The sequence below is a fragment of the Phyllostomus hastatus genome, unplaced genomic scaffold, assembly GCF_019186645.2.
Source record: "Phyllostomus hastatus isolate PE091 unplaced genomic scaffold, TTU_PhHast_1.1 phas_scaffold_501, whole genome shotgun sequence".
Lineage (NCBI taxonomy): Eukaryota > Metazoa > Chordata > Mammalia > Chiroptera > Phyllostomidae > Phyllostomus > Phyllostomus hastatus.
The window spans coordinates 10,899,892-10,912,170 of NW_025334033.1; the positions used below are offsets into that span (position 1 = coordinate 10,899,892).

The 12,279-nt window shown below is 34.1% G+C and overlaps 1 protein-coding gene across 1 annotated transcript in view; it reads right to left on the reverse strand.

The window, feature by feature from the left end:
- The window catches only part of UBR1 (ubiquitin protein ligase E3 component n-recognin 1), a 127,244-nt gene that overhangs the window by 80,296 nt on the left and 34,669 nt on the right, over positions 1–12,279 (reverse strand). Inside the window, exons 6-12 of the mRNA XM_045822463.1 lie at positions 10,710–10,848; positions 9,353–9,415; positions 8,981–9,104; positions 8,589–8,696; positions 7,861–7,949; positions 5,997–6,095; positions 4,990–5,147 (exon numbers count right to left, since the gene is read on the reverse strand). Coding sequence (XP_045678419.1) covers positions 4,990–5,147; positions 5,997–6,095; positions 7,861–7,949; positions 8,589–8,696; positions 8,981–9,104; positions 9,353–9,415; positions 10,710–10,848 — 780 coding nt within the window. The remainder of the gene's footprint in view (positions 1–4,989; positions 5,148–5,996; positions 6,096–7,860; positions 7,950–8,588; positions 8,697–8,980; positions 9,105–9,352; positions 9,416–10,709; positions 10,849–12,279) is intronic.

A 12,279-nucleotide genomic window follows, 5' to 3' on the forward strand; every position in this document is an offset into this window, starting at 1 on the left:
TGTTAAAACTTCATGTGTATGAGAATGTATGCTGTTTGTGCAAACTATTTCAAAATATTTTATAAACTATAAAACACTTATTGTGCACTAAAATTACACACTTTCCACCCCAAAGATGTGCAGTCATGAGAATTATAGAAAACTTACAACAGAATAGTTTGGTCTAACAGCTTTGTTGTTGCTGCTCAATGTGTAATGACTAGGAATTTGTGAACATCTACACTGATTCTCCAGAGCAGTTATTCCTGCTACCCGATTTCAGCACAATAAATATACTACTATTGGGAGGCAGGAAGGGATCAGGAGATTTCAAACTGGTTTCATATCCAATGAGAACAATGTTTATCATGAAATGACTTCTCGGGAAGAAATCTAACAATAATTACAAATTATTTTGCACTCAGTCAATCCAAATCAATCTGTTAAACACCAGGCATTGGGAACATAAACGTGAAAAAGACACCCTGTCCTTGAGATCTTAAGGGCAGTGGGGAAAACAGCTACATATACCAGACACTGCAGTCCAATGCTAAACACTAACATAAAATAAAGCAAAACAAAATACAATACAATGGAAGTAATGTAGGAACATAAAAGACAAAGTGACAAAGATAGAAAAAAATATTATTTGTATAAAGATAGTAAGAATGTAGTTTAATTTTCCCTTTCTTTAGATATCCATTAATATATTGAAAGTACATTAAAAATATAATCTATTGGGACCTTATAAAAGAAATAACTTCAAAATACACTAAATTACCTTTCTATCTCTTTCTTTTAAAGTAAAAGTAACAAGAAAGACTAAAGTTTAAAATCTGTCACAATGAACAAATGGTATTAAAGTTTTCTGGTGCCTCTTTTCTAGGGCACTGCTTGCTACTCAAAGTATAGTACAGAAATGAGAAGCATCAGCATCTAGTCAGACCTACTGAAAAATAATCTGCATTTTAACAGACTCCTCAAATTATTTGCATTCGAAGTAAAATTTGAGAAGCACTGTTCTAGAGAATATACATTTCTAGTTTTAAGTAACCTCACATAGTCTATGCCTGACCACTGCAGCAGACCTAAAATTTGAGAAGCACTATTCTAGAGAATATACATTTCTAGTTTTAAGTAACCTCACATAGTCTATGCCTGACCACTGCAGCAGACCTAGTGAGTAGAGAAGATGTGAGGGATAAGATAGAAAAAAGGAACATAGTCAGGAAATTTTCAGATATTCCATGCAGCAATATTTTCACCACTATGTCCCCTAAAGCATGGGATATAAAGGAAATAAATAAATGGGACTACATCAAATTAAAAAGCTTCTGCATGGCTAAAGCAAACATTAGCAAAATGAAAAGGGAAACAACTATATGGGAAAATATATCTGCCAGTGATACCTTGGACAAGGATTCAATCTCTAAAATATATAAAGAACTCACACAACTCCACACCAGAAAGACAAACAATCCAATGAAAAAATGGGCAAAGGACCTGAACAGACACTTCTTCAAGGAGGACATACAAAGAGCCCATATATATATGAAAGGATGTTCAGCACCACTAGCCATCAGAGAGATGCAAATTAAAACCACAATGAGATACCACGTCATACCAGTTAGAATGGCCATCACAAATAAATCAACAAACAAAAAGTGCTGACAAGGTTGTAGAGAAAAGGGACCCCTAGTACACTTTTGGTGGGAATGCAGACTGGTACAGTCCCTGTGAAAATCAGTATGGAACTTCCTCAAAAAAACTAAAGATGGAACTGCCTTTTGACCCGGCAATTCCACTGCTGGGATTATACCCTAAGAATCCTGAAACACCAATACAAAACCTATGCACCCCAATGTTCATAGCAGCATTATTTACAATAGCCAAGTGCTGAAAATAGCCTAAGTACCCATCAGTAAATGAGTGGATCAAAAAACTATGGTACATTTACACAATGGAATACTGTGCAGCAGGACGAAAGAAGGAACTCTTATCCTTCTTGACAGCATGGATGGAACTGGAGAGTATTATGCTAAGTGAAATAAGCCACACAGTGAAAGACAAATACCATATAATGTCACCTATAAGTGGAACCTAATCAACAAAACAAACAAATAAGCAAGACAGAACCATACATGGAAATAAAGAACAAACTAACAGTGACCAGTGGGGAGGGGGTGGGGAGGGCAGGGGAGAGTAATGTGGGAAAAAGGAGGACTACTGTAATTGAATAAAAAAAAATTTTTAAAGAATAATGAAGAAAAGAAAAGGGGTCTGTAAATAAAAACAGGTGGCGAAAGCAGTAGAAGGAAAAAGAAAAGCAAAGATACGATGGGAGAGTAAGGAGGCAATTTGGTTTTAGAGTAGTAATCCCTTTCAGAAATAGGTAGGAAGAGGCTGGAGTAATGAAAGGATGATATTCACTTCACAGAATGAAATTTCAACTGCATCTCTTTTCTAAGTTTCATTTGCACAGTGAATTAGCAACTGAGAAACAAGGTATCCCAACAGATACCTTCCATAGAGTGAGTAACAAATGAAACTAAATTAATAGAGGTTTATTATTTAAATTTATTGTGGTATAATAAACCCTTCTACTAGGCAGACTGTGTTCATTTCTTGACATCTACCTTAAGTGGTACACATTCAACTAAAACACGTTCAATAGAGAAGGACAATGATTTAGAAGGAACGTTAAATGTGAAATGAGTACGGGTAAAGAAACTAATACAATTTCACATAGTGAAGATTTGGCAAGTATACCTGCTGTTTTCAACTTAAGTAAGAACTGGAGTTGTCCCAAATGGACAAAAGGAAACAGAACTATGGCATGAAAGCTACTAAAAGGCAGAGTTCAATATAAAATAAACTTTTAGCAGTTGGAAGCAGCTACTCAAAGGTTGGAATGCACTGGTTTGAAAAAATGAAAATTTCCCGAGACAGACTGAACAGAGCTTCTCTTAGTACCAGCAAACTTATTAAATGCTGAGTTACAGTCAGATAAGCAGCACAGAAGGTGAGACTACAGAGAGCTACAAATTTTGGAAGAAGTCAGACTTTATTCTGGAAACAATTAAAGACATTAAGTATCTGTGGTTATTTCTAACAGATTTAAAAGCTGGGTTTCAAGAAGTGGTAAATAAATAAGTATACGGGGAAAGAGTAAAAATAAGATACGACTGCAAAATTTCGACCGTAAATGACGGAAAATGAGGCTCAATAATTATTTGTTAAATGAAGGGTATATGTGACTGATGTTTTAGGCTAGGTTTCAGGGAAACTTTTGCTGATGTTTATTTTGTGAGGCTACATAATGCCATGTAAAGAACTCAGGTTTTACAGATAAATAGTGCTAGGCTCAAATCCAAGTTCTAGTTTTGTGAACTTAGGCAAACAATTATAATCTATAAATAAAGATTATATCACCTACCTCATGAAAACCTTGCAAGAATAAAATAAGGTAAAATAAGTTAAGCTCTTTAGCACATAACAGTTACTGAAAAAGTAACACAGGATCCTCATGAGCATGAATTACATGAGAAACCTCACATAGTACTTGTTGAACAGGTGCTCAAAATATATTCATTCTCCCTTCTTCTTGTCATCAGAGATATTTCTATTTAGATAAGGATGTTAGAGAGAAGTTGTAAGCATCAGTAGAGTAGGAAAACTTTAAAGTTACCTTCCAAACAGGATCTCTAAAGTTTTACCATATGGGTAAGTATCTAGGGATATGCTGACTCTAAATTATTCACTGTAGTCAGTGTTCCATATAATATGAAAAAACAATGATATGATTATGTATCACTTCACTTCTCTGGATATAAAAATAACTCAGTTATGAGAGGACTTCACAATAATGAGACTCAATAAAGCGATTTTTTCCCTATACAGACCAAAAAATGATGAATACACTGATTTAACACTGATAACTTTAAGCACTGCCATTAGAGTGTTTATGTATTTTTGTTTTGCATAACACATCATTCATACATAATTTGTGAATCACAACGGCTAAATGGTGATTCACTACTGAATTCTTCCACCATTTCCACTTGTACTAAAGATATGATAACATAATAACTCACTGAACTTTAAAGAAAGATTTCTATGTCATAATCATACTTAGAAATAGAGAAATTTGAAAAGGTCAAATTTTGAGGAAAGCATTTTCCTCAGTAATATCAAGGATCCAATGCATACTTCCAGAAACCTATCAAATGTATTTTTTAAATAAATTAAGCTATTTCTAGGTTGGTTTGGAAGCCTATTGGTTCCCACCTCTCTACACCCTACATGGTCACTAGAAGAAGTGAACAAAATTTGTTTTTTCTGCTCTAGGGACTAGAAATAATTATACCTTAGAGCCCTTCATTTTAAATAGAAAACGGAAATATATTTTGTCTTAATATATTCTTAAAAGGACAGAATTTTTTGGAGTTATTATTTACTGAACAGCTGATATCACATACCTTATAAACCTTATAAATTTATTTATAAAATAAATTTCCTTTTTAGGTGCAACAATCCTAAGATCTATTATGTGATCCCCACTTTAGTTTAAAAGGAAACTCTCCACTCTCTTCAGGGAGAAAACTTAAGAAACCACTGATGAATTTCAATAACTTGGTTATAGGTATGAAAAAGGGAGTTAATTCACATCAACCAGATCATCTGAAACTATGACCAAAGAGACTATACAAGAGGGACAGAACCAAAGTGCATGAGTGGAAGTGGAAGGCAGGGTAATCACCATGGAGATGCACTGAGTGACCCTAAGTTCCTGTGACAGGCTCCTCCTCAGTATCTTCTTTATTAACCTGGTTTTAACTCTGTACTGTGCCTTCACTGAAAACATTTACTTACATGAGACACTAACAGTTCTTTATACTTCTCATCTTTATAAAGCAAATTTTAGATAACCATGGGAGGTTTATTTATAAGACAGAACAAACAAGCTCACTGCGTTTAATAAGCAGCCTCACCTTCTGACAAATAACTTACTTTAGATCACATATTACAGCATACACTCTTCCCAGTTTGTCCTGGCTATAACCCTGGAAGTTGAATTTGTTGTTCCTATCCAAGTACTCTGGCAAAACTTCTAGCAGAGTTTCAGTAATCACAGAAATAACATTCTGCTCTTCAATAAGATGTCGAGCCTGCAGAATATTTCAAGAATAATGTCTTTAGTATTAACTCACTTGGTTGGTCAGTAAGTAATTTTTTAATATGTTTACCAAGCATCAAACACAGCCCTCAGTCTCACAGAACAGCAATTTCGGAGAAGTTATTTTCTAAAAGTAAAAATTCCCTACTCCACAGTAACTGGAAAACACCTGCCTGGATACCCCAAGCCCATTACTCAGGTTATCTGTATAATGTTCTCCATCAATAATCACACAGCGAGTAAAAGTACAACAATCACAGATATACTTTATAACATCATTATTTATTGTGGCAACTCCCCCTAACTCCCAATCCAATGTCTCTTCTCTATCTCTGGATTTTGAAATGGGAAAGTAGAAACAACCAAACTGTCCAAAAGAAACAGAAAAAGAAGTAGCACAAAAAAGGCAGCAGAATCCTCCACTCTCCTCTCAGGTCTATGCAGCACTGTATCTCAGGCAATGCTGAAGTCATATTCAACTCTCGCTTTACCTTAATTTATCCACAACCACCCAACACCCAAAAAACACACAAAAAAATGTTTGGTATTGAAAACGCACTGCTCCTAAGTTACTCTTGAAGTTGAGAAACAGCTCTGGACTTCCCTGCAGGTATTGGGACTTTAGGACAAAGGTAGTGCTATCATTCCCACTTCACAAGTTACCTAGTCTTTATATTTATTAATGTAAAATTTACGTGCAGATACCATTTATGTATTATTATTCAATTTTTCAAATGAAATTAGCCCAACATAGTAATTCTAACATTGTTTTAACACTATGTGAAATCCTTAAAAAACAAGTTTTACTTAGAAATATTGCAAACAAATTATTAACACATACCAGAGTAGGAACTGTAAACATCTGAACTGAAAGTGCAGTTATAGAGATACTTCTGTCATGATCATCACTGATATATTCTTTCTGCAGCTGTTTATAATACTGAAAGATATAACAAATAATAAGTGGAGAATCAATTAAAAATGACTTCCCAAAACCTAAAATCCCAATTTTAACAGCTGCTGCAAATTTGTTTCTATGTATAAAACGCCACATATTATGTATGATTCCTATTTCTTAAGAGTAGATAATATGATAAACAAAAATACAGTAGAAAGAGAACAACAAACAAAAGACCAAACAGGAATTTAGCTGCCCAATCTAACAGAGCTGAAAGTGAGAACTATTAAAAAAAAAAAAAAAAAAAAGGCAAGCCCTGGCTGGTGTGGCTCAGTGGATTGAGTGCTGGCCTGTGAACCAAAGTGTCGTCAGTTCCATTCCCAGTCAGGGCACATATCTAGGTTGTGGGCCAAGGCTCCAGTAGGGGGCACATGAGAGGCAACCACACACTGTTGTTTCTCTCCCTCTCTTTCTCCCTCCATTCCCCTCTGTCTAAAAATAAGTAAATAAAATCTTTAAAAAAATGCACAAACACAGGTGAAAAAAATCACAGAGGACTGCAATGGTGCAGTATATCCTTTCTCCAGACAGAATCTGGGGCAATCATTAGCAAATTCTATCCCAAGAATGTGGGCTACATTCCAAGTTTTTATAAACTAATATGACCCAGAAAATTAACCAATCAGATTCAATCCAGTCTTAAACAGAATGGGTGCTGGCTGTACATAACTTCTTATCCATATTGTTGCACGTCAGCTGAAAATAAACCCTCACATATTGGAAGAACAAAAATAATAATACATGCAGTCATAAATCAAGCACAATGTTAAGAATCTTGATCTACTTACTTAATCTTAACCACCAAAATTTCCACAAAGCTCTCTAGGTAACCATTGCATACAAAAATTATCATCTTAGTAAGGAGAACTGATTTTGTATAAGAAAAAGTTCGTTTTGGATCACACATATGATCCAATATTATATCTCTAAGGAGTTTTACAAGAATATTGACAACCTGAGTTGTCATCATCCTTCAAGAATGTCTTAATTACCTTTGTAATTAAGTTACCAAATGTCTTAAGTTGCTTTTAATGATATGCTTCTAAAATCCAGGGAGTGAGAGATCTTACCCTACAGTATCATTTGCTTTTGACAACCATTATTTCTCTGCTTCCAATTCTATCCTGGGTCCTACCTCTGTCCTGTCTGTAGAACTGCCTGCAACTCAAAATCAGAGGAAACCAACAAGTATTTATTGGATATCTTGTACAAGGCAAAGTAGAAAATTCAAAGAAGTCCCTGTTCTGTATTATCTTGCAATCTAACTTTAGGGATCGACAAAAAATATATGTAACAATGAAAGGGATATACAATAGATCAATAAAACAATATTAAAAAGTTATAAATTTAGTCTTTATATTTTAGCCTCAAACAGTTAAGTATAATTCTTGCTCCATCTAATTTCTGCCTCCCTTTAGCATTCATATATGTTCCTTTTCCCTGCTATGCCTTTTGACTAGTCATTTCTACTTTTTATAATTTTACTAACAGGCAAATGATTAGGAAGGATGAATGAATGTGTTCCTATCATTCTAGCTAGGCAAATAATAGGTCATTTTCCACCTTTCTATTCTCCAAGACTACTCTCCATACTACCAAATGTGAAAATTTAAAAAACAACTGACAAAAAAATGAATAGTAAAATTAAATTCTTGAGTCATAATTATCCCCTTTGTTTCTATTACTTCATTTACAAAAATGGTTTTCTATTTCTATTTATTGATATCTACTTATAAAGAGCAATTACCTTTACAAATTCCATAGCAAAGAATTTTTTGTATTCCATCTCCATAAAAAAACTGCTGAAGATCAATTCGTGAAGGATCTTACGGGCACCTATAGATCATTTTGGGGGGAAGTTGGGGAGCATCACCAAGGCAAAAAAAAAATCCAGCTATTAGAAGTGGCAGAATATTATAAAAATATTTCACATGCTAGTAGACCTCAAGGACTCAACTATGAATAGCATTTATTATATTAATATTTAATAGATGAAGTTAAAATACATACATACATGGCCCTTTACCTCTTTTTCTGTACCCTTTTCACTACCTTATCTTATTTCATTCTTCCTCTCCCAAACTTTCTCCAATCCTTTCCATTTCTTTTCACTCAAAACAACTCTTATTCTATATTCTTCCCTTTTCTTCCCTTTGGCCTTTCTAACCTTTTTTGTTCTTTGTTTAGATTTTTTAAATGAAATATTAGCACAGCTTATTAATGTCACTACTACATGAATATATATTCATACTGCTCTTACTGGCCCTGACTAAATAAAAAGGCACTATAATTAAAAGGCAGTATCCCTGGGTTTTAACACAGAAGAACACATATTGATTGGTTAACCTTACCTTAAGGTATAATATCTTATAAACCAAGATCACTGATATTAATAAGCAAAAGATCATAGCTCCATTGTAAGGTCAGAATCTTCCTTTGCCTCATAGCAAGCAGCATAAGCAAAGATCCACCTACCCTTATAAAGCTTTGCATCCCAAAGCATTAACCTGCTTATGAGACAGGGATTCTCAGAGCTGGGTTCTTCTTTAAGGCATGCTTGACAAAAGATCTGTCTAAAATCACCTACAAAAAAAAAGTCACATAATTTTTATTCTTATAATATTTCTCCCAAAAGTATAGTTTCTTATAATGTGAAAAAATTAACATTAATCTTCCCATACCTGATATAAAGCACAATTCTGACAACATCAAAGAATCAGAGCTAATAAACTGTTACTTACAGTACTTAAAATGCATCCCTGAAAATTAATCAAAAGGTATTTTAAAAGGAAATTTTATTTTATACTCAATGATACTTTAAAATTTATAGCTATTTAAAAAAAAACAGAATTGGACCATATGCTTACTTGAATAGCTCATAATTTTGTTCATCCAGGAGCCAAGACGTAAAGCAAATTTCTGATGAGCCATAACCTCAGAGTGTAATACTTCTACATGCAGTGGATGCTGAGAGACATTTTCTGAATGACTCTACAAGTAAAAGGCATATTAAAAAAAAAAGAAGAAAATCTAGTTAAAAAGTTTTTATTTTAACTAAATAATCTATTCTTTAAAAGGAGAAATTACGTAACTCTTGTAGTTCCAAATCTCTGGGTTTAAATGCCCCACCTTTACTTTACTTAGTATTCCACACCACTTGAAAAATACTGTTCTTTTACTTGGGTTCTTATAATGTGTATCCCTTTTAAATTCTGTTTGTCCCTAATTCAGAAAATTACCTTTATATCTTCTTTTGCTTCTTGGCAAGCAGCAAAAGTACCAGCTTTAACAGCCCGTCGACCCTAATAATAAACAAATATGAGAATTAAGCCGCAGAATGACAATCCCAATGCGCAAGTAATGTTAAGCCTAAAAACTTAATGAGAGGTTAATTAGTAATCATTTGTTGACTGTCTAAAAGTCAAAAGATGGGCAAATCCTGGAAGATAAACACAAATGTTTAACACCTTTATGTAGCTTCAGAACTTTTAATACCACTCGTAGAGAGTTTCTATACTTTAGGATTTTAGATTTCCTGCTTAGCAAGAATGTCAGTTCTTTACTTTTTATAGTATACTCTACTTCTATCTGATAATAATAACTTAGGTTTACTAAACTCCTATTATATTTTAAAATACTTCTCATGAAACAAGCCAGGCAGTGAAAGACAAATACCACATGATATCACCTTTAACAGGAACCTAAAGAACAAAACAAAGAAACAAGCAAAATATAACAAAAAGACACTGAAATGGGGGACAGACTGACAGTGACCAGAGGGGAGAGAAGAGGGAATTTCAGGGGGGAATGGGTAGGGTTTACAGGAACAAATTTAAAGGACACATGGACAAAAACTAGGGGTGGGTGGTAATGGGAGGGAAGTAGGGAGGGATGGGTGGGTGGGCTGGAATGGGAGTAAAAAGGAGAAAACTGTACTTGAACAATGATTAAAATAGAATTAAAAAAAAATACTTCTCATGAATGAACTGAAAGTTCCTCAGCATCTGTCCCATAACATATTAAAGGTCCACTAGCAGAGCAGAGGGGTGGCCAGGGTATTGTTTCCTCAAGCCCTAGAATCACTACTCTAATTACCAATAACTAATGCCATGCTGCTTCTTCCACTGCAAGGGCAGGATTATATTAAATATTCTATATATCTGAGGAATACATTTTACTTTGGATGGATATTAAAAAAAAGTTGAGCCATAGATCAATATTATTCTAAAAGTAGTTTGAAAAAAATGTTAAAATCTCAGAAATTATCTTTTTAAAATTCATGCATTTATTCATTCATTCAATAAATAATTACAGAAAGAAACTGAAGGTGAGCTGACATGCTTAATTACTCTTTGCCAAATACATTCAGCAGTTTTCTTTAATTTAGATTAAAAGGGGAAAGTTATAGTTCTCTACAACTATGATACACACACAGAAAAATCAAGTTTTAAACAGTTCATGTAGGATATAGAGAATGGGTGAAGAGAATAGTTGTATCTAACACCATACTAAGGCACTTGGCAAGGCCTCAGTCAACACCTGACTCCTGGGAAGCTGATGTAGGACAGCACAGTAATTCAAATGAAGCTCACAAACCTCTTTGTCTATGGCAGTGGTGTGCAACTGGGCCTCTGCAAGCTCACAGTCGAGAGCTCTTTGTAGACTGTATATGACATGGTCATATGAATGATGTTCATCATTAAAAAGGACACAATAGTACCTTTCATTTTTCTCCCTGTTTCAAAAAAAAAGATATATATACATTGAGATACTGCAACAAATAAACAAAGGAAAATGTGAAAAACAGGCTAAAATAATATATGACATCTGTACTGAAGCAGCACTGTGTAAGTTATTAAATAAGAAAGTACCACTGTATTACAGATATAGGAAATTATTTTAAGTGGAATAGTACTGTGGAATTTTTAAAACCCTAATGAAAGTACTGCCTTTTCCATGGTTTTCCTTCAATTTTTTTTACCACTCCCAGATATACAATAAATTATTACCCTCAGTTTAGTGGCAGTACGGATTTAATGGCACTCTTAACTCTTGCTCGTCTCCCCTCCTTACAAAGGGAGACAGGCCTCAGACTCAAAACCTTAAAGCAGGCAATAATAGTAAGATTTATTAGCATTTAGTTTTTGTTGAATTTTTGTTTTATCTTACATTTCTAGTATTATAGTACATTTAAGTTATTTATTTTTTAATCCTTGAGGATGTTTATTGATTTCATGGGAGGGGAGAGAGAGAGAAAGAGAGAGTGAGTGAGAGAAACACTGATCAGCTGCCCCTTGACCCCTGATTAGAGATTGAACTCACAACCTTTTGGTATACAGGATGACATTCCAAACAACTAAGCCACCTAACCAAAGAACATTTAAGTTTTTTTTTAAGTGTATAGATTTAAAATGCCAGCACTATCATTTGACTGATGGAGGGACTTGCATAGACACGTAGGTAGCTTAAGCTTTTTGATCTTGTTGAGATGACAATGCCTCTTCCATCTCTAAGAAGAGTATCATGTTTATATTTGAGAGTGTTATGAAGATCTTATTATGAAGATCTTATAAAATATGAAGATCTATATGTTATGAAGATCTATATTATGAAGATCTTATAAAATATGTGAAAACACTTATTATGGGCTACACAAAATTAGATGTTATCAGTTTTAAACAGTTTATAATAAGCTTTTAAACACACTCAATTATTGACTCTCGTAACTCGAAAAGGCAGATTTTCTTAGCCTCATAGCTTAGGTTACAGAAGCTCAAAAAGACTTCTTCATGGTTACAATGCCAATAAGCAGTGAGAAGGACCAGAACTCAGATCTGTGAATATGAAGTCTGATGCCACCTACAAACACACCCATACTCAAGCAACTTTCCCTTTTTAGGCAGGCAAATTGCTAACTAGTATTATGTTGACCAACACAATTTCTTAAAGGGTTTAACTGATGTTATCACATATTTGAAATTAAAAACTTTATGGACACAATTTCCAATGACCTTTACTTCCCCTAGCAGTTTATAGCCCAACAAGAGTCAAAACAATATGTTTATTGTCTTTATAAACCGAAATTCTTAATTCTCTCTCCTAAAATAAAACAACCAAAAAACCATTTGGAGTAAACTCCAAGAAAAAATGGTATTTAGATTTGTGA